Source organism: Vanellus vanellus, assembly GCF_965231255.1.
Source record: "Vanellus vanellus genome assembly, chromosome: 4".
In the NCBI taxonomy this organism is placed as follows: Eukaryota; Metazoa; Chordata; class Aves; order Charadriiformes; family Charadriidae; genus Vanellus; species Vanellus vanellus.
Window position 1 is genome coordinate 26,930,519 of NC_138909.1, and position 21,514 is coordinate 26,952,032.

General features: G+C 38.0%; 1 protein-coding gene across 1 annotated transcript in view; it reads left to right on the top strand.

The window, feature by feature from the left end:
- COL25A1 (collagen type XXV alpha 1 chain) overlaps positions 1 to 21,514 on the top strand; it is a gene marked incomplete at its 3' end in the record, with an annotated part of 335,563 nt that overhangs the window by 191,147 nt on the left and 122,902 nt on the right. The window contains exons 6-7 of the mRNA XM_082482527.1: positions 7,625 to 7,651; positions 12,317 to 12,334. Of these exons, the coding sequence (XP_082338653.1) occupies positions 7,625 to 7,651; positions 12,317 to 12,334 (45 nt within the window). The remainder of the gene's footprint in view (positions 1 to 7,624; positions 7,652 to 12,316; positions 12,335 to 21,514) is intronic.

The following is a 21,514-nucleotide window of genomic DNA, read 5'->3' on the forward strand; positions in this document are numbered from 1 at the left end:
ACAAAGGTGCTTCACAGTTTGGGTTTCACAATTGTACTTGACTCTTTTTTCCTATATATTTGCGATGTGTGCAATTTTGGCCGTGATAAATAGAAGGATGTCTACCTACAGTCTTTTAGAAGAGTTTGTTCCAACTTAGATCTGCAGTTCTTTCTCATGGTTTTTTTTTTTTTTTTTTTTACATATGTATTTCAGCAGGAAGAGAAGTCGTAGTGCTCAGATACTCAGAAATGCATCCGCACCACAACAAACTGCCTGTCAGATATCCTGCATAACTATAAAAATAAAAAGGATCTTGGCAATTATTTTTCAGCTGTGAAATATACTTTTGAAAAGCTGTGACTATAATTTTTCTTGCTATAGAACTCTTTGTACTCCCTTATTGTTACCATATGCGGCGCTTTTTTGTAGTTCAGCCACTCTCTGAATAGCCAAACCCTGAACGATTTTTCTTACTCCAAATTGCTTACTTCTAGGCATAAGTAGTCCATCTTATAATTGTAAAGGTGCTATTAGAGTATTCAGACTGCATGTAGGGCTCCCAGTTAGGAGTCTTGTAATCTAGAGTGATGTTGCTCCAAGGGAAAGTTCTGGAGACTGTACCTGGCATTTCTGGTTTATTTTGGAATCTTTAAAACTGTTCCACATCTTCCATCTTGTTCCATTATTGATGATTTCCATCATCTAATTTAGGCTAATCTGGACACTAGAGCCACTTCATGAAATTCCTATCTTCAGGTCACACGTCCTTTTCTTTCTTGACATTCGAAGAAACTAAAAAGTAGGAAAAAATGCAAATATTTTGTTTTCTGTAACAAGAACAGCAAAATACGTGTAAGATTCCTGCCCGTTGTGCTTGGCAGCCTACTATTAGCGTTGACTTATTGCTTTACACGTGCACGCTGCATATTTCTCTGTACTGAAGGCACTACACTTGACAGGTGGTTTAAAATATAAATTGGAATAACTTATGATTACCTTCACGCTCATAAACCGAAGTCTCAGTGCTGAGAGCCTCGTCTAGGCATGGTATAGCTTTTCTGGCTGATGGAGGCGTAGTCCAGAGCCTTAATCATGGTGCTGCTATTCTTCATGCTCCTCTTTATTGAGGACCTTGCTTGTGACTGTCTTCTGTGCTTCCAGGGTATGCTTTGAGATCCTTGTTGGCTTGATAAAGGTAATTTTGTAGGAGTTTTTGATCGGAGGGTTAATACATGGCTTGCAACCAAATGAACGATTCCTGGAATTACAGGATGAGGCTATTAAAGGACATAAGAATGCAATTTTTTCTTTCTGTTGGTTTGGGGGTTTTTTGTTTGTTGTTGGTTTTGTTGTTTTGTTTTTTCTTTTAAGCTGAATGTATTTTTTCCATTGAGATATAAACAGTGGGCTGTATTAGGGAGGGGTTGTAGTTCAAATCTTGAATGATTAATTTTGCATCAGTGTTTTGAATGAGTCTAGGAGAAGAAAGATGTTGTTTCTGAAGGCTGAATAAGATAAAAGCTCTAGCAGTTCAGACGGAACCCATAAATTGCTGGTCAAGAAGCAGCCTAACAGTGCTGTGAATTTTGTTGTTTTATAAAACCCCCTTCATTTAAAACTCTAAATCCCTACCTTGGAATACATTTATACTTACTTTGCAATCTCCAGGTGATGATCCATCTAGCTGAGTTTTATGTCTCAGGTAGTAGATAATGTGAACTGCCAGAGGGAAGAATTCAGGAAATTCTGAAATGGACTTCTTTGAAAGAGTGTTGCAGTACTTCATTTGTCTTTGTCAGTAATTTTGCTTTTTGGGGTAAAGGGGTTTTAAACCGCAGCCTCACCTTGTACACTTCTAGTTCATTCTTTTCACAGTAAAGTTTTCTCCATCCCAAATGATCTGGATTATTTGGTTGTTTTTTTTTTTTTTCAGGAACGTCCTGATTGCTGGCCAGAGAGGCTTGTTGCAGGTTGATTTAGTGCACTTTTTTTCTCCCAGGCTTGAAGCAAGTGAATTCTGTGCCTGGGCTGTTCTCTCATACTGCTTTTAATAGCAATCACTTCCAGAACCAATGATGTTTCATAAGTAGGAGAAATTTAGCTACCTGATGGGCTTATCATACTCCTTGCCTCCATAAGATCTAAAATACAACTTCACTAAAAAGAAATTGCACCAGACTTGCTAGGAATACTATATTACATTTAATTGAAGTCAGACTTGATAAACCTGTAATTAACCAAAGGAGAGAGAAAGAAAGATGTGGAGAGCCATCATTTTAATGGTATCACTATGAGGAAACCTGACAGGTTTGGGTTTTTTAACTTCTATCAATCTTGAACTAAAATAGGGGGTTTGAAAAGGCAATGTGTCATCTTTCACCTTACCTGAACTCAGTGAGGGTGATCTGCAAACCTGCTGCTTGAAACAGATTTTCTTTTTTTTTTTCCACATAGGTATTTTTAAACTCAGTCTGACATAGTAACTGGAATGCAGCTCTTACAGCTGCTGTAAAGCTGGATTCCCGCTTTCTGCTGAATCTCCTATTGCATATGCATCGACATAAGAGATTACAGGCAGCTGCAAGTAACAGTTCAACAAACAAGCTTACTGTAGATTGTTTAGAAATGTGGAATAATTTAGTTACATGATTTAATCAGATATGAGTTTCTGGATTCTGAAATGATGCTGAATTCCTATATCTTAAAAAATGACTGGGGGATACCTTAATATGTGATTTTATTTATTTTTTTTTTTAATGACAACTGAGTGCCAAATCACACTTTTATTAAAGTCAGTGTGAAAACACGCTTTTAATTCAGTGCACTACAAACTGAGTCCAGAAAATACTTGTATGCTGGCCAGCTTCAGCTATGGCATTCTTATGTCTCGCTGGCTTTATTTGTTGGGCCAACTCTGGCTATCAGAAATGTTGAAATAACGGCAGTCACTTGTTTGTGCTATGAAGTTCCAGTAAATTGAAACACAGTCTGGCATGGTGTTACTGGGGCTCTGTTCAGTTTTCAGTATTCACGTCTCTCTCTCTCTCAGACGCAGATGTTTCTATATTAATTTTGTGTATAAAGAGCATTTTAGACACCTATGGTCTGCATTGGGAGAGAGAATTTTTTCCAAAACACTTGATTTCACACCGATTACTCAGGAAAAACAATGAGCCATCAAAGTTTGAGAACTCATTATGTATTTGGAGATAATAATTGGTCTGCTTGTAATTTAATACACAATACTAGAATTGGAGTAATTGCAATGTCAAAAGAATGTGTTTGCAACAAATACATTTCTCTGCATACTTCCAATTAATATAAACCTACCAAAATTATGCAATGTTAAAATATGCCAATCCACTTTATTCAAAATCAAAAACCCCCAAAACTTCCTTTAGATAGAGGGTAGTCCACATTTTATAAAGAAGAAATGATGCGTGATTTCTGTTTATTATGTGTCTTCTGGTTCACAACTCAGCCTTCTGAAGAGTATTGCTTAAATGAAAAAAGTCACCAAAGGATAAGTGGAGAAGTTAAGTGTAAGAAGATAACCCAAATCTTCCTCTTTTCCTTCCCTCAGAAGATTCTTTTATCACATGGTAGATTTCAACATGTGCTATCTTTTCTTATCTTCACTTTTCATTCAGAATTTTCTGAAGAAACAAATATTGCAGTAAAGCTGCCTGAAGTAATAATACTGGCTGTCTTTTTGATAGGAACACTCTAAAGATTTCTGATGCATTTGCTTTTGTATTCAGTTTCTGACAATAAGCCCTAAAATCCTTAAAATATTTACCTCCAGAGTAACCCGTATGTAAAAAGATGCTGATCCAATGGAAAACAACTGATTTTATGTAGCATTCAAGATTTGAGTAAAAAGATCTTTTTTTAAGAACTATGACAGAAATTTACAGTATTCTTGAGGAGTGGAAGATACTTTTCACAAAACCAGACCAAGATGGCACTCATATTCCCCTTCCTCCCTTGTGTTGTCTCTGTCCATATTAGGGTTAGTAGGTAGGTAGGTAGAGCTAAGTAAATAGTTGGGTGTTACTTGGAAAAAAATCTACTGAACAAACATCTTTGCTATTGAGGATATTGGAAAAAATCTGTGTAATACCGTAAGTAAATATCCAATAGTAGCATGCATTTTAAAATGCTACTGGAAACCTAGAAAGGAAATGCATAGTCCAGCACAAAATTTTTCAATACCACTTGTAGTATCTACAGTAAGCGAACAGTTAAAGGACGTGTCTGTTGTATAAACCTACCCATCCCCTTCTCTTTCACGATGCATTCTCTTGTCTAGTATTCTAAAGTGTTTTATGGGGATTGTGTTTTAGAAGGCTACGTATTTGGTACTTGCTAAAAATTACATGTTGATTTGTAGGAGCGGTTATTTAGAGAGCTAAGCAGAAAATAGTTTGAATGATACAGTGCGCAGCTCTGGAGGCAATCAAGTGTAAGACAAAAATGGACTATAGTTTGAAGTCTTTCTTTCAAACCGGATGAAAATGTCTTGGAGTATTCTGTGAGACTTCCAGTGCAATCATGTAATGAATTTCAATAAATATTGTCATATATGGGAGTTTTCTCAGTGCATCCTAGAGTAGCCTTCTGTACTGTTTCAGCTCATCTTTCTCATGCAGCCTGTATCAGTTGTGGAGATTCTGATTGTTTCCATTTTTCAAAAGTGTTTTCTCTCTCTTTCCAACACTAGAAAGAAGTAATTGAGGAAAGAAGGAAATTACCGTGTTTTGCTATTAAAGATTTAGCATTTTATAATGAAAGACTATTATCCATTTCACAGTAATGACCTTTTACCTTCAGAGATAATTTTTTTTTCTCCTGTGGGGCACTACGTCTCAAGCAAATTTCTCTTTCTTCTCCTATTCTGTAAGGCAAATCCCAGAAGACTTTCCCAGACTTCAGACCAAATAGTCCTGATACAAAGGGAATCATGGGGGAAATTCCTGTTATTTTCAGCTGTGAGCAGGTGCTTCTCTTTAGACTACTGGGAATTTCTGATTTTTCTTTACTGAGACTCTTCAACGTGCTACATACAGTCCTTTAATTCAAGTGCAAAAGCTATGTAGCATGGATAAAGAGCACGCAAAAATTTAACTGTAGTTAAAATACTTATTATTATAGGGGAGCACAAATAGTATTTATTTTTTTTTATAATAAAGAAACATTCCATTAAAACAGTGCTTATATGCACAATACGAGCACTGATACAGCTGCAAGAGCTGTCGGCTGGTCCCTCTAAGCCATCAGTTTGACCCTGTAATGAATTTTCCTTCTACAAATACTTGTCTAATTCTTTTCTGTATTCATTCATCATAAGAATAATTAAATCTTTTGGGCTAAGCTTGCAGAAGACCAAACAGTTAAATTTAGCTGCTGGCCCACACAGCCCTCTGGGGGACTTTATATACTTACCGTGACCTTACTGCTGAGTGTTTTAACTGGTAATATCTGTAGTTTGCTTTCTAGAAGTAAATGTATTCATAGCCAAGATTCAGCTCGGCCTTCCTTTTCGCACGTGCAAGACTGTGTGTGCAAATATTACTAGATAAATATCCTGTAGCACAGTGCTAGAAAAATCTGGGAAAAATCTGGGAAATTTTGCCTTGATTTTGGGGGTGTACTGTACCGTATTTAGAAATTTGCTAAATAACTATGAGGAAAATTAGTGAGTGCTCTATGTGTGCTGTACGCGTGCGATCAAGAGGCACTGAGGAAGCCTAGTAATAAAAGCTGGCCTGTTAATTCCCCGGAAAGCGTTGCTTTCTTTATCGGATACCAGGGAAGAACTGTCTCAGAGATAACATTTGAAAGGTGTGGTAGGTCATCCCAACAGTCACAAACTTTCCCAGGACACCAACTCATAAAAAAGGTAGTGGTCATGCAGATAACCAAGGTGCTGGTGACCTGCTTTGCTCTGTCAGCGTGTCATCTACTCATGATGTGACAGGAAACCACAGTAAGAGCTGGAGGGAAGGAGAGGTAAGGGGTTTTATTCCTGTAGGGCTGCCCAGTTGCAGTCACTTGTTATTGGATCTGACAAGTAGGTTCGTGCACAGGCTTCTTAGAAAGCCAATAATTTACCAAAAATCATGAGAATATGTACGTCCGGTCCTCTTTCGTACTAAGTATGTCTGGAGTTTTTTTAGCAGAGTCCATGATCGAGGCTGGGAGAGGGCAGATAGCTGAGGATCTCACTAGATTGTTATGACATCGCTTTTTCATAGTCTTTAGTACTTTCCTGACAGCTGGTTGAACTGACTCATTCATATGACTATCGTACCTATTAGTAATAGTGCAGAAGGTGGGAATACACGCTCCTGGGTGAAGGGGTCAGCAGAACCACCGCAGGCCTGATTTAGACTAAACTATTACACTCCGAGTTCTGCTCACAAGCCGAACTAATGCTCAGAAAGGGAGCAAAATGCAGCAAGGATAAAATGGATCAACATAAAACCAGCAAGTATGTTATGTGCCATCTTCTCCGCACCGGTGATCCAAATCAAGCAGCGTGAGCAATCGGTCCTAAGGGGCTGTGTGCGTAGGGAAGGCAGTCTGGAGGGAGGGCCTGTGAAGCTCCAGGGGGAAAGTCTGGCTGGAGTGCCAGCATTTAAGAGAAAATTTCTTTCCAGCAGATGTAAACTGGTATCCCCTTCGCCTGGGACTGAAAGCTCACAGTTTCAGCCGAACAGAGGATATTAATGGCAGAAACAACTTTTCTGTCTCCTCTTATTCCATTCTCAGTGAAAGGTGACTTGACTGTTCGTTTGTCAGAAGACACAGCAATTAAACATCAAATTTAAAATTAACCCGACTTTCTCTAGCCCTCTTCCCTCTCCTCTGGTCACCTAAACGTGAAGTTTAGAACCAGCTTCCGAGTTACAACAGTGCACATCCACGTTAAATCCTTTCTAAAATTTGCATCCATATAACTGGAATCGAACTGTGAAGGAAATAAGTAACTTGTGAAGTATCAGCAAGGCTAACTGCGTGTTTCCCAAGGGGAGGTGGGGGTGGGGAAGAAGGCAGGAGAAGGTGTAGGACTTCTTGGCCAAGGTATAGGCGGAAGTCTTTAGCACCTCGGTGAACTGTGTGAGCTGATGCTTCTTATTAACCATCATTATTATAATGTTAATTTAAATAGAGATTAGTTATGAGATTTTAAGCATTAGCACTTTTCATCTTGCAACCGTGTGATAAGACCATTCAGTAAATAGGCTACCTATTCTGTTTTCTCAGTTATTTAAAGAAAACTACAGAAGCCAGATGCATTATTTCATATGTTTGGTTATGTTGTGCCACTGTGATTTGCCAACTAACAGTTCCTTCATTTCATATTGAACCTCTCTTTTGTTAAACACCAGCTATTGCCTGGCTGCTTCCCACCATACTGTTTTTATTACTTCTGTCGTAGGTCTGCTTCTTTTCTTGTTTCTTTTCCCTACCTTCATTCTCAAAATATCTTTAAGGTATTATATTTAACTGTTGACATAGAGTTAGTTATTCCTCTTCTAAAGCCTGCAGTATTCCCCAAGTCTGTCTAATTTTCCTCATTCTTCAGTGTTCCTCCGATTTAACTGTTCCATTTTGTTTTGACTTTTGATTATCCCAGGGTCCGATTGGTATGGATGGAAAGCTGGTAGGTGATTTGTTCGAAACCAGTGTAATTTAGGTCTTGCACATATTCCCTCTTTGCTTTTTTAATTGCTCGTGCTGAAATGTATATTAATCACATATTGGCTTCCTTCGGCATAACTTATTTCGATCTCAGTAGCATAGATTTTAACAAAGTGCTGAAGAGCCACTTCAGTCTTTTGTGTCTGTCCAAGAAAATGGAGGTCAGCCATGCTACTCCTGTTTCCTTATCGTTTTCTGTCTGGATTAGATTGGAAGACAGATGTTCCTGCTTGGGTGCTTTGTCCGGAGAATGCTTCACAAGGGTAGTTTGGTGGTGCCGTTCAAACAGCAGAATAGTATTTCTGACCACATATCTGTGGCTCTTGCTGGTTTCCTTTTTCCACAGGTTCTTCGTTTTTGTGTTTTAGTTTCTCTGCCTGGGTTTTGTTGGCTGATTAGGTCTGAACAGCCCCATGTCTCATTTTAAATACATTTGTATGCTATCCCAGATAATCTTTAGGGAGATGATACTTAAATTAAGTTAGAAATAACCTTTAATTTTATACAATGCATTTGTAAATACATTTGTCTTTGTACATATATTTCTATATCCATATATTTGGATGTATGAGCCTGGAAGTTTATGTTCCCTGTCTCTTTCTCCTTTTCCAGAGCAGTCCTTTTCTTTGATACCCTGAATACATCTTTTCTGTCCTTTCATTTGCTACAAGTCCTCTGCGAGCTCAACTTGCTAACTTGCAGTGTCAGCTTCCATTTTCTTCTTTGAAGACTTTTCCCTGTGCTCCTTGACGTCTCTTTCTACTGTTAACCTTTCCGCAATGTTTGCAGCCTCCAATCAATAGGCTTTTTCTTTAATCTCCTCTTTTAAGAGATTGATAGTTTACCTGTTGCCTTCAGCTAGACCTGCCTACACCATATATATTTTCTTTTTCTTTTGGTATCACCTACATATCAGCAGCTAATATTAGGTTAAATTGCTAAGAAGGCATTAACTACCAACCATAGAAGACCTTCCATCATGGTAATTAGAATAGGCTTTCAAACTTAACCCCCTTCTTTCCTACAAAATGATGCATTAAGTCAGTAAATAGGAATACAGAAGTATAGAAGGGAAAATTGGTCTGAAGATTTTGCTGAAACCATGACATGTTATGGAGTCATGCAGATTGAAAAAAAAAAGGGGGCAAAGAAAAGAAGCAGCAATCAGTATTGCATAATCAAGTAAATGAGTGATGATCCAGAGGTTCAAAGCAGCAGCCACTAAAAGACACCTGATCAGTTATTGGTGTTGGGACTGATCGGTAAATGCATGCAAAAAACAGCAGTCAGTTGATAGCTACATCCAATGAATCAATTTTAGAGTATATAACACATTTGAATAAAGAGGTGTTCATTAGAAAAAATCGGAGTAATGCTGATTTTTCAGTCTTGAACAGCGTTCTCACCCTGGTTTTTATCTAAAATTTAGGCAAATACTTCCAGCTAAACATTTTAGTCCACAAATAACATGCATTGGAAACAATTTACGCAACAGTGAGCCAGAGTGATTTCAGCAATCCTGGAGCCCTTTTGGGAACATAAGATTATTAATTGAGATTGAGCTTCCTCAAATGATTTATAATATCAGATTGTATTCACGTTAGGGGGTTTCTTAACGAACACAAAAGTAACTCACAGAGTTTTATTCTTGACCCTTTCACAACATACAAAAGTGAGAGAAGGCAAAATGAACAACCCCGTTTTTGTCCCCCACACTTTGAATTGTTCTTGTGTGACAATGACCTTTTAGTACCAAAAAGGTCAGTATTGTGATGCCTCTTTCTACCTGTACCTTTGTAAGCAGAGCCGATGAGTTCCATAATATAGTGCTTGCTGCATCCTCTGGTTAGTGTCACTTACTGAGTCATTACCGAGAAGGGAAAATTATACTATAACTGCAGTAGCTAGTGTCTAAGAGTACACAAAAATACTGAAGGATTGGGAACAATTGGAAAAAAACAGAAAATAATTACCTTCACTAATGCAAAATTCCTTCCATGTTCCAGGAGCTCATAGCCAACAGGCTAAAAATAATATTGCTGTGAGTACTTCTGTATTCAGCATCTGCATTTGCAGTTAAATGCAGGATAATTACAGTATTAACAGTGTATATAAAGTAAGAGTATTACAACTATTACATTCCCCATTATCTCAGAGTTCTCTGTCACCATGAAAAAGTTATCCTATAACAATTCAGTTTGCAGCTTTCCTCTCTCCTTATTGCTGACATGATAAAAGAGTAATTATAAATGCATAATAACAAAAAGGCAAACTTGTAACGCTGTCGAGATTGAGAGTAGAAAACACTTTCACGGGAGCATGATTCTATCCTTGACATTCAGTTCATGTTATGCTTGTGTTATGTGCCTATGTCCCTTATATCATACATATAGCACGTACCATGTGGACATGTAGTAGCCTATATGTCTAGGTTAGATTGAAGAAAAAAGTGTCAGTTTTCAAATATTTTTGTTTTAGAAAAAAAGTATCTATACTGTTTATTTGCTTTCTACTGCTTTAAATCAACATTTTGTTGAAGCACTTTGCTCATTTCAGGCTCTCATTTAAGTTTTTTTTAAATATACCTTGGAGACAATCTTTAATGTTTTGGTCAAAATGTATTGCAACTTTAGATATACTTGTGAGACAAACGTACTGTGAGTTTGTATATATAAGTTTGCATGCATAGGTTTCAGTGTAGTTAATTTATACAAATGTATTGTACAGGCTGCGCAATACTGCATCAGTAAGCAATTCCTGATGATTTTAGGATCAGATATATAGCATATAATATCTTAAAACATGCTGTAATGGGAAGATTGATGCAAAGGCTGAGTGCTGAGGAGTACCAGTTGTATTCATTAACCCAGTGTGATGTGTAACTTCATAGAACTGACTAATTCAGAAAATTTTACTTCATGTTAGAACTGGCAAACCTCAGCCAGTACTTTTTTCATCTGAAAACCTGTATAGCACAGTGATGTTTTAAGGAACTAATACAAAACTGCAGCATCCACAACAAGGAATGCCTTTAGGCTACCTTCAGCGTAAGGGTTAGATAGCCACAATAATTCTGTCTTTTACCATGATTCCCCTGTAATGTTATTTCTAATATTTCTTATCTTTAAAAAAAAAAATCTTTAAAAACTTGCATGTGAATTAGAATATGTTTTTCTGGTTTTAATTTAGCAGAAAAAATCTTCTTAGTTACTAAAAAAAATCACTTTTCTACAGCTGCTTTTCTTGTAGATAATAGTTCCATGTTGAAATGGTTTCCCCCCTGCCCCCTTTAAAGTCACACAGAATCACAGAATGGTTGAAGTTGGAAGGCATCTCTCAGCCTGGCAGTCGTCTGGTCTAACCTCTCTGCTCGAGCAGAGCCATCTAGACCAGGTTGCCCAGGGTCATGTCTGGATGGCTTTTGAGTATCTCCAAGGATGGAGACCCCACCATTTCTCTGGGCAGCCTGTGCCTGTGCTCGGTTACTCACACAGTAAAAAGGTGTTTCCTGATCTTCAGATGGAAAAGTTTCAACTCTACGGAGCAGTTTCTTCTAGCTAAAGTGAAGATGTTTCATAAGACTTATAGGAAGTCTTCATGCTCAGTTTCTTTTAACAAAAGAAAATGTAGTTTCCAATTCAACTGAAATATTATTGAAGTGTCATAAAACCCTAGAAGCTAAGCTAGCCCTAGGAGTTTAAGAAATTCTCTCTTTACAGGGAGAAATATATAAATATTTGTCTCTGCTTTGCAGGGTGAGTTGATTGTCTGGGTGGTTGTAGTTCATAGTTGCAGCTACTATACCGTTTCGTGATATAATTCTGCTTCGTGCAAATACTTTGTAATGAGCCGGCTAGAATAACTGGTGCCTTTCCCTGGCTTGGCTAGGCTAGGGGCCATAGCGGTAGGAAGCCTGCTCTGCAAAGGCTTGCAGCAACAAGAGATGCATACACCTCCTCAGTGTGCAGAGGGTGCCTCTCCGTTTGGCGTGGGGTGGTCCAAAGGTGATGATGATAAATAAGGCAGAGGAAATAGATCGGCTGCCTCGTGGGCTGAATGACAAGGGTTAATTTGCTGCTGACTTGCTGGTTTCAATATTGGTTTACACTTGCTTAAAACTGTGATGCTCGCAGCAATGGCAAAAAAGCTGTTGTTTGCCCAGCAAGGTTTTCCTTCGGTTTTTAGACTTTGTTCGTTCAATAGGCAGTAAGTAGCACCTCCTTGAAATGTAGGGGTGATCCAGAATAGCAAAGAAGCACCCAATGTCTACTTCTAAAGCAGGTCAGCATCCGTGGATTCTTTCTCGCTTGAGAATGATTAAATTAGGTTTTTCTATCGTTTCTAAAGTATATTATTCTGACTATCCAAAGTATGAAGTTTCTCGAATGCAGATTCAATTATGTGTAATTGTAATTTATTTCTGGAGTCGGTTATTTGCAAGAAAGTTCATCAGTTTGAATGAAAACATTCAAATTCAATATCGATTTAAGAGTCCAGAATCTGACTTCAGTACAGTTATTGGATTTTTTGTTATCTCTTTATCAGAGTACTGTAACTATTTGCTACTATTTAAGGAGTTGCCCCTTGTCATAACTTTCCATAACCTTATTTTTTTCTTGTTTTTCAGGGTCAGCCTGGTCCTCAAGTAAGTGCCATCTTATTTTCCTACATAAGTTAAGGCTGATTACAGGGCCCACCAAACTCAGGTTATCTACAAAGTATTTGGATGGGGTTTTTAATCCTACTGTAGTAAGCTAGAAACTGGTAACCATTGCATAATTCAGTAAGGCAAATATTTCCCAAGAGAGGAACGTGGGCCCCCCATATGGTTGTCTGAGTTCCCTCAGCTGTTTGACCAGATGGCGGGGTTAACAACGTAATACTGAATAAAGCAAATCTCCTAACTATGGCTTGAAACTTTGCCACCTAACTTTAAAGCAAGATAAAATAGCTTAGCAAATGTGTAGCAAATGTAGTACTTCAACTGCTTATTAATCACACGCTAATAATGTCGCTATAATCCAGGCAGCCCTCAGTTATTTTAAATATTGCACCGCTAGCTATTTTGATTAATTATATACACTGCTTTGAGTTAGTTCTGCTTTATTTAAGAATAGTAGAACTTTGTCTTGTGCGCTGTAATTGAAGATGTGGAAATCTAGGGACCTAACTTCAGTTCTAAGGTAGAAATCAACCAACACAAAGGAAGCATTAGGTATAGGAAAAAATAAATTTAATTATTTGAGTTAAAGAGCAGTATAGAAATGTGGAAGAGCAAGGAAATGGGGGGGGGAGGGAGGGCAATACCATAGCCAAACTTAGTGAAATTAGTTAAAAAACTTTATCTTTTTTGCATACTCAAGATGCGTTATGGGAAGTTAACTCTGGTCTGTGGGACCATCTTAGCACAAGTGAGTTGCCTGACCCAGGATTATTGTGAGGGCCTTTTATATTTCAGAATCATAACTGAAAGTCAAAGCTTTACAGCCTTATCGACTGATAATTTTTTTAAGTTAAGATTTTCTTCACAGGAAGCAAGCAATTTCCTCTGGGTTTTTTTTTTTGTTTGTTTTGAATCATCGTTTTCTGTTGAAAGACAGTTTGTGTCATAAGCTCTCATCCCACTCAGTTTGAATGAGTATCCTCATCAACATCTAGTTGATGTTGACTTGTGCTGCGACCCGTGCCTTTTCCCTCTGGGATTAGAGCCCCACCTCCCACATTTCAGTTGCTTGGAGAATGTTTCTTGCTTCATGCTTGTAAACAGCTTCTCAGCCTTTGGAGCTCATATCTCTACATGAAATGCCCTGAGGTAGCTGTAGGCAAAGAATGACAATGGAGATGGCAGCATTCAGTGCTGTTTCAAGGGCAGAAAGGCACAGAAATCTCGTCACGACTGTGAGAGAAGTGGGAGGCAAACCATAGGAAAAACCTCCTAAAAACCTCCCCCCTCCCAAATTGTTTCAACTTCTCTGTGCCCTGAATGATTATATAGAAAACAGGTACAAGGTACGAGGACCCACAAGACTTAGGATGAGAATTCTTACATCCTAACTTCAGCAGCTCCTCCCAGTGGAAATGCTCATCTCTCCGCCGTTGCCATTGCTCTGAGCAACACCTGCCATTGTTCTTGATACTGCCTTGTCCTCCTTTTCAGCTCAAGGTGCTGGTATTGTGGCAGGAGCACGTGTATGTACTCAGTCATTTTGACTGGATGATTGAGTCCAGGGATAATTCTTGCAAGGGCACCGGTGAAGAAGTCATAATGGCGTGAGACAGTCAGAGCAGGATTCAGCTCTAGATCAAGATGCCTAAACCTAGAAGCTCGTGTGTAGGTGTCGCTGTGTCAAGTGTGTAAACACTCCTTGTAATCAGTGAAGGCTGAGTCAATAATCAGTGCACCTAGAGACCTCTCGAGCTCATCGTAAGCTCCTAGGGCTCCATTGCGTTCCCTGCGCACAGGTGTTTGCTACTGCATGAGTTGACCCAGGGTCTCCAGCCTAGCTGCTGGCTGTCGTATGTAGAAGGGTTGGAGTCTGTGCTGGACCATTGTTGTATCTGTCAGTCATGGGCAGCTGTCTTGGATACCTAGGAAACCTCTCACACGACACTAGTTGCATACGTTCGTGCCTCTTAGTTATAGATTCTGATTATAGGCAGCTACTGAATCTAATAACCATTCTGCTGAATTGCTCTCTAGCCTATGGTGGCATCTGTGTGTCTTGGGCAACTACATGTAGGCTGTACACTTAGATGTGTCTTACCTCTTAAACTGAAACCCAGATCCAGATGACTTAATGAGAAAGCATTTTTAAAATGTTGCAAGCTGTGGTTGAAAATCTCAAGACTTTTTAAAAATTATTTTTAAAGTATCAATAGAAAACAGAACCTGTTCACATACAGATAAGTCAAAACCTCTCAGTTTCTCATTAAAAAGGTGCAGAAATTTCAGCGCCCCATGATTGTCAGTAGTTTCCCCAGAGTCTTAACTGTGTCCATGAGAAATCAGAAATGAAAAATATTGGTTGGTTTGGTTAGTAAGTAAAGGCTTCCTGGCTTCAAAGATCAGAATTGCTACGCTGACAAAAGAAGCGCTTAGAACATTTTTGATGTCGTAGCTATGTAAGCCTGATCGAAGATCAAAGATAAATTCTAATCCTTTTTACACTCGGTGTTTTATTAACACCTATTCTTTTTTCCTATGATTTTCCAAAAGTACACGCTAAATTCACCCAACACGTACATAATTACTGGGTACAAATATAATTTCATAACAGATCAGTAACACCTCCTGTCTTTTTATCTTTGAATTTTCACTGCTTGTTTTCTACAAAAATACATCACAAAAGATAATTTTGGTTTGTGTTTTCCTGTTTTAAGTAAAAAGAAGCTTTATTACAACCCACAAGCATTTTTTCAGAAGTTCGTGGTTCTATTATATCATTGAAAGGCAGAGACCATGATCAATAGCTAAACAATTTCTAGCATAACCTCTAAAAAAATAAAGTGCCTTCTTATGATTTTGGTTTTCTGTTAAAAAAAAAAATCTGTTTCAAATACCATATAAACTGAGTTTCTTCGTGGAAGAGCAAATAATGAAATTTTTATTATTTTTGCTGAAACTTAAATTCTGGCTTTTAAGTGACCCGACAGAATACCTGCTTTGTCTTGTTTAGGATGTAAATATGTATTTAGATTAGCTTGTACCAGAACAGTTTATTTTCCCAATAAATCTATACAAGCATATTCTGCGCATACTCTCCTATTTAATACAATGGAAGTATTCATGTTTGTCGGAGAACAGAGTTTAGCTTCTAGTCTAAAGTCAATTCCATAAGGAATGTACTAACTGGGTAATGAGAGAAGGCTTGTTATTTTTAACTTTTTTTGTTGTTTAGAAGTAAAGTTCATATAAATATTAGAAAACGGTATATTTAGTATTACGGTGAAGGAAGATAAAATGATCCTTTTCAAAACTCTGCTGAAGTAAAACTGTTAACAACTGTAAATGTGGGGCAGAATGGTGTTTTGGTGTGACTTTGTCTCAGTTGGCCAACTGTTTTCTTCCTCGTGGCAATACCCCCTCCCTAGCCTATATCTCTAGTGCAACATACTTTCTCTCTCATGTCAGCATACATGATCACTCTCCGTGTGGGACTTTGAGATATAGCAGCCCCACAGATGCTTCTCCCTTCTCTCTGGCAGCCGTTCAAACCTGCATTAGAAGTGGACAAAATACTCATGATTGATACTTGTTTTCCTGAGATTCTTGTTTTCCTGTATGTGAAACGTCTATGGAAGTGATGTTATTTCAGTCTGAAAATGTCCAGTGTTGTGTGCATGATAAAGGGTTACCATAGCAATTCTGGTGACAAATGTATGCATGTGCCTTTTTCACCGTCAAGCGTCAGGGTATGTGACTGGAGTATTTTTAATTTCTGATGGCAGAGATTCTGATTCATGGTTAGACAGGCTATTGCTGGCGTGTGCTGTCAACAGAGCTAGTTGGAACCGCTTTAACTTTTTGTTTTCTGGTTTTTGTCAAGGCCTGAGAAGACTAACCAGCAGGCCATAGGCCATAGTTTTGAGCTCTTTTGGATGGCAGCAGTATATGTAAGAGATTTGTTTATCGCTTCCTAGAGAACACTGTGATGGTGGGAAGAATCCTAGACCTTAGGAAAGAGTTAAAAATCTGACAGCAGGAAGGATGGGAAGGGGAGTTATGTAAAGAAAATGTATTTTAAGTCCTGCTGAGTGGCAGTTTTGGTAGTTTGGATCGACATCTGCATTCCAAGTTTTGTTAAATATTCCTCTCAGTTAGCACATGCCATTCAATACTGGGTTGGTTGTTAAGGTCAAGTGATATGTGTTTTGATGGCTTTTTAATCTATGGGCGAGGTACATCATATGTCCTGTTGACTAATGCTGCAAAGTGGTCTCTACCAGTCAGACCCTTAGAATTGGACTTACTACTTTTGTTCTGATCACCATAAATTGAGGTTCCTTGTTCCCATCAGTTTGCCTCGAGACTCTCTGCTTGTGTGGAGAGTGGGGGAAAGACAGAATCAGCATAAGGCTGGAGAAACAGTTCATCACCCTGAGATATACAGTGCGGTAAAGTTGCTGCTGCTGAGAGAAGCCCAGTGGTTGTATCCAGGCCATCAGCTGGTCACGCTCTAAAGAGGGATCTTGTGGGGTGTTTCTTCTTCTAGCAGCTGATACCCTAAGCTCCTTTGTAAACTTCGGATCCTGCTGAATGACCGTATGACTCTGAATATGTAAATGCTAGTCTGCTTATGAGTTACGAATTGCGGGTCAGATTTTGCTATCAAACTTTAACGATTAGTTTGTTAACAAAGAACAGGTACAGTCACTCAAAGTTTTGTTTTCTAGGCAAATATGGAGTGACGCTATCTTTGTTTTGTGTATTTGTAAGTGTGTGTATGCACTTCGTCAGATGCTGTCTGGCCCTTATTTCAGTGTAGGTTATGAAGTTCCATCAATAAACTTCGTGCATCTTAGCTTCTTCTTAATTCCTTAGGTAAAACTGTGATTACTTGCATAGAAATATATCTTCCCAGAAGGAGTTAATGTGTTTAATTGTTTTAAAGTATGTTGCTTTCTCAGCTTTGTATGTAATAAAGCAGGGTTAATTTTTTTTAAAGGAATTGACAACAACAATAAGCACTTTTAAAATATAAACCACTTCAGTTTCCCATGGTAGGCTTATGTACATGTGTAAACCAGGATAGCCGTGAGCGTTAAATGCCTCTTTAGCTGAGCAGATGGCATTAGCGCAAATAAGAGGATTCTTTGCTTTGTAAAGAAGAAAACACAGAATCGGAGATTTAGAGGCAAATTACACTGGACTAAGTTGTACCAAGACCAAGGAAGCACCACGTATAATTTAAAGAGGCTGAGGGGAGTAAGTTCCAGGCACCAACACGGAAAATTCTTGTAGCATGGGATATTGTACTCTGGTTCCAACATGTTTTTTTACTTTTCTTTTTCCACCCTTTTGCCAGGATTTGCAAAGGAGCCTCTAATGGCAGATTAATGACTTCCCTACAGTACCCTGCTAAGGGAACTTAGTTGGGGATAATGAGACTTGGTAGAGCTCTGTTCATCCAATGTCAGATGTCCCCGCCTGTGCTACTGTGTTCTTTTACCTTCTCAGATAGGCATGCTTTTAAGTTAAAATTTCAGTAACTATCTCTGGAAATCCTGTGCCAAAATAGCAAGATGTTCAAATATTCCACAGCATTTCCTGGAACTGGTGATTTATTTCCGATTTGTTTACCTGATTCAGAAAAATACCGGATTTGAAATCTGTTAATTTCACAATTACCCATTCAAACTATGTTTTGATTTTCTACAAACACAAAAATAAGAATATTCATTGCACAGAATTTTGTGGAAAGGGCTCTTCATGCAAGGTAATGTCAGCTCTGGATGCCCTCGTAAAATAGGTTCTGTTGTTACGGAGGCAGCTTCTGTTACTAAACCTGAAGATCTCCCTCCAGTGTAGCTGTATGAAATAGATGAAGGAAGCTTGGAAGATCGATTCTTGGAACAGTTCAAGCTATTTGGCCCAAAGCTTTTAGAAGCTGATCCCCTCATTTCATAGTTCACATAGTGGCCATTTATGGTACTGTTGCTCTGAAAAAACAAGTCCTAGAGAAAAAAAATAAATTCCAAAACTAATATATAAAACTCCAAAAGAAAAATTGAAGGAGAGCTTTCTATTTGTAGGGTGTCACTAACTTTTCTCTATGGTGGCATCATTAATTTCGGAAAAGAATTTGGTTTGTTTTAATAAAGTAAACATGAAAGTCTGATTCATGCATTACATATGCTAGCATAAATGTTATGGGGAATCGCACATTAGCATTCCACCTATTCATCTAGAAGTTGCAGCTGTCACCAGGGCATGCTAGATCTTCTAACAGCAAGTGAAGAACTGTGAAGCAAAAAAGACTTGTAATCCTTAATTTGGTATAGCGTTGCTGAGCTTAACAGAGTACATATGAGTACAAAAAAGCAATTGCAAGCCTAGTACTGTGGTTCCATTATGAGATGTACAAAGAGTTGTCAAAATGTAATTAAGAACTCTGAACTATTTCTTGTACTCCTAAATCATTTCTTTATCAAATGACCTTTGTATTTTCTTCATCCTATTCTACAGATGGCAGAAATACACTAGTGTGTTCTGTGTTTTATTAGGAATTATGTCAAAGCAAAGTATTGCACTGTGTTCAAGAATATTATATAGTATTTTATTATCCTGCTGCACATGTTTTTAATTTGATATTAAACTCCTACTGGCTTATTGGTTTTACTGATCCTAATGCTGTATTTCAGCTTTGAATTCCAGTTCAATTTGTTGCAGATCCCAGTAGTTTCAATAGCTTTAAAAAAAAAAAAAAAAAGAAATGAAGAGTTATAAAAATGTGTATTTCATCAAGCTTATGGTGACTTGAAGATAATGCTGTGATATCTAAGACCTTAGTCTTTCACAAGGTTTTCAAAATACCGGAGTTCCCTTGATCACCCATTATCAGTCCGGAGCCCTGGTGACTTTCTGTGCTGGAAGCTTGAAGTCCTGCAAACTAAAGCAGACCTGGGGGCTTTGGAACTCAGGCTGCCAGATGGAAGCTTCAAAATTTGTAATTTCCATTATGAAGCGACACTTTTGTCAACTGAAATTGGACTGTAAGCAACCTTAGATGTTAGTAGAAAGGCTTCAGGTTCTTTATATTGAATTGGTGCTGGCATGAAGAGCTCTGACGATGTGCTATTCTTTCCTGTAAGTACGAGTCAAGTTTGGAGGACAGAAAGAAGGAAGAACAGAAAATGCAGCAATTCCTTTCATTGGAGTGTTTTGTGTACTGCCAGTAACCTTATTCATGAGCACAGCATGGAAGTGTCCATTCTGTTTGTGAGCTTTAATCCAGAATTCTACATTTGAAAAATGCTTTGGCTGTCGCTGCAATAGCATAGGGGTTCCTAATCATCTTTTTTTGCTGAGATCCGTCAGTAACGTTCAAGAGTTGTGAGCTGCTGAGAAACATGTAAGAGAATCACGTATTTGCAGAAATACAATCCACTCATATCGCACAGTACGTCTGTTAGTGATCATTTGCCAAAAAGAATGAATATCCATTTAAGCATACATATACATATGTGTGTAATTTCCCCTGAAGATGTTCTGAATTTTGTAGACCAAACTATTAGTCTTGAGGAGAAAACTGTTTTGTTTTTAATAAACTTTATGTTGTCTTAAATTGCTTCCTGTATAAAGAAAGATGTTGCCAGCCTTAAAGGTTACAAATATATCTTCAGACATCTCACTTTGATATATCGCTATGTGTAAAAGTATGTGTATGTTTATAGCTGATATAAAAATTCCTTTGCATTTATTCAGTTTTTCAGCTCAAACTTTACAAATCTGAGCAGTTCTCAAAACAGCTCTATGAAATATATCATTGTCGTTTTCCCCTGTTGTAGATGAGGAAATTGAGGAAAAGAAACGAAAGGTTTAGTTCTTCTACTAGCATGGGTTTGTCTTATTTTAACACATATTATTTTATATGCTTTTATTTCTATGTACTCACTGACTTTGAATAAATTAATCTCTGTTAAGGGGCCGACAGGTCCCCGTCCAGACTCGAGATATGACTTAGTGTCAGGTCTTTGCCTCTTTTAGCAAACACTTGTAGCTAGGCTAGTTTGGAGACATTTGCAGTAGCCTGGTACTTACAGCTTGCCTCAGGTGGATTTGAGCAGCGTAGCTTTTATCCTTACGTTTGTCAGGCAGTTCTTGTAAAAAGGCTTGCTTGGGTACCGATGGAGCCTGGCATGCACAGAAACTATTTAAGGGACTACAGGACGTGCAAGGGGGGCAAAGGAAAGAAAAAAGGGTAAGATCCTCAGAGAAATGTAGGTTGGTGTTTCATTAAAATATGTTTTTCCCAAGCATTAACATATCCTCAAGTTAAAAAAGTTACCTCGGTTGTGAAATAGTTTCATTGCTCTTAAGCTGTGGAGGTTATACTGCAGTCTCAGAAGCCTTTCTGTCCCTTGGGCTATATTTTACACGGCTAAGGTTTTATACTAATATTTTACTGGTGTTTTCTTTTAACCATTCCTGATTTAAGTAATCTAACATACCACTTCTTTTACAATAGCATTTTTTAGTAGCGTTTGTAGACAGCACTAAAAGAATATCTAGATATTTCTTTGGCATTCTACTGCCTTGAATGAGTAAGTGCGTCCTGTACTGAGTAGTAAAGTTTGGAAAAGAAAAAACAGTGTACGTACAGGATGACGTGCCTTTGAAATACTGAACGAAACTTGGGGTATTGCTACTAAAACAAGTGTAGATTCACCACAGTAAATGGAAAATGGAATTGATCTCCCCTGTTTAAAAGTCTGTATTAAAATCCATTTGCTGAAATTAAGTTTAGTGTTGAAATACAGCAAATGTATGTTGGCTGCAAAACCTTGTTTGTATGTGAGGTATCCAGTTTTGCTCATTTACACAAATTCAGCCTTTATTACTTTAATGTAAATATGCCTCGATATGATAGCAAGTACGAGCCACAATTCTTCAAAAAGGCTACTGGGCTTTTAGAAGCACATTCTTTAAAATTAATCTTAGTGCTTTCAATAATGAATTTTGGGTTGTTTTTCATTTCTTCCAGAGACAGAGATGGGGGAGTGGGAAAATCTATGAAAACAGAAAGAAATGGGTACGGGTCACAACAATCAAGTTGGTGTTTTTTTTTTTCCTTGAATCATCTTACTTTCATTTCACTGGTTTTAA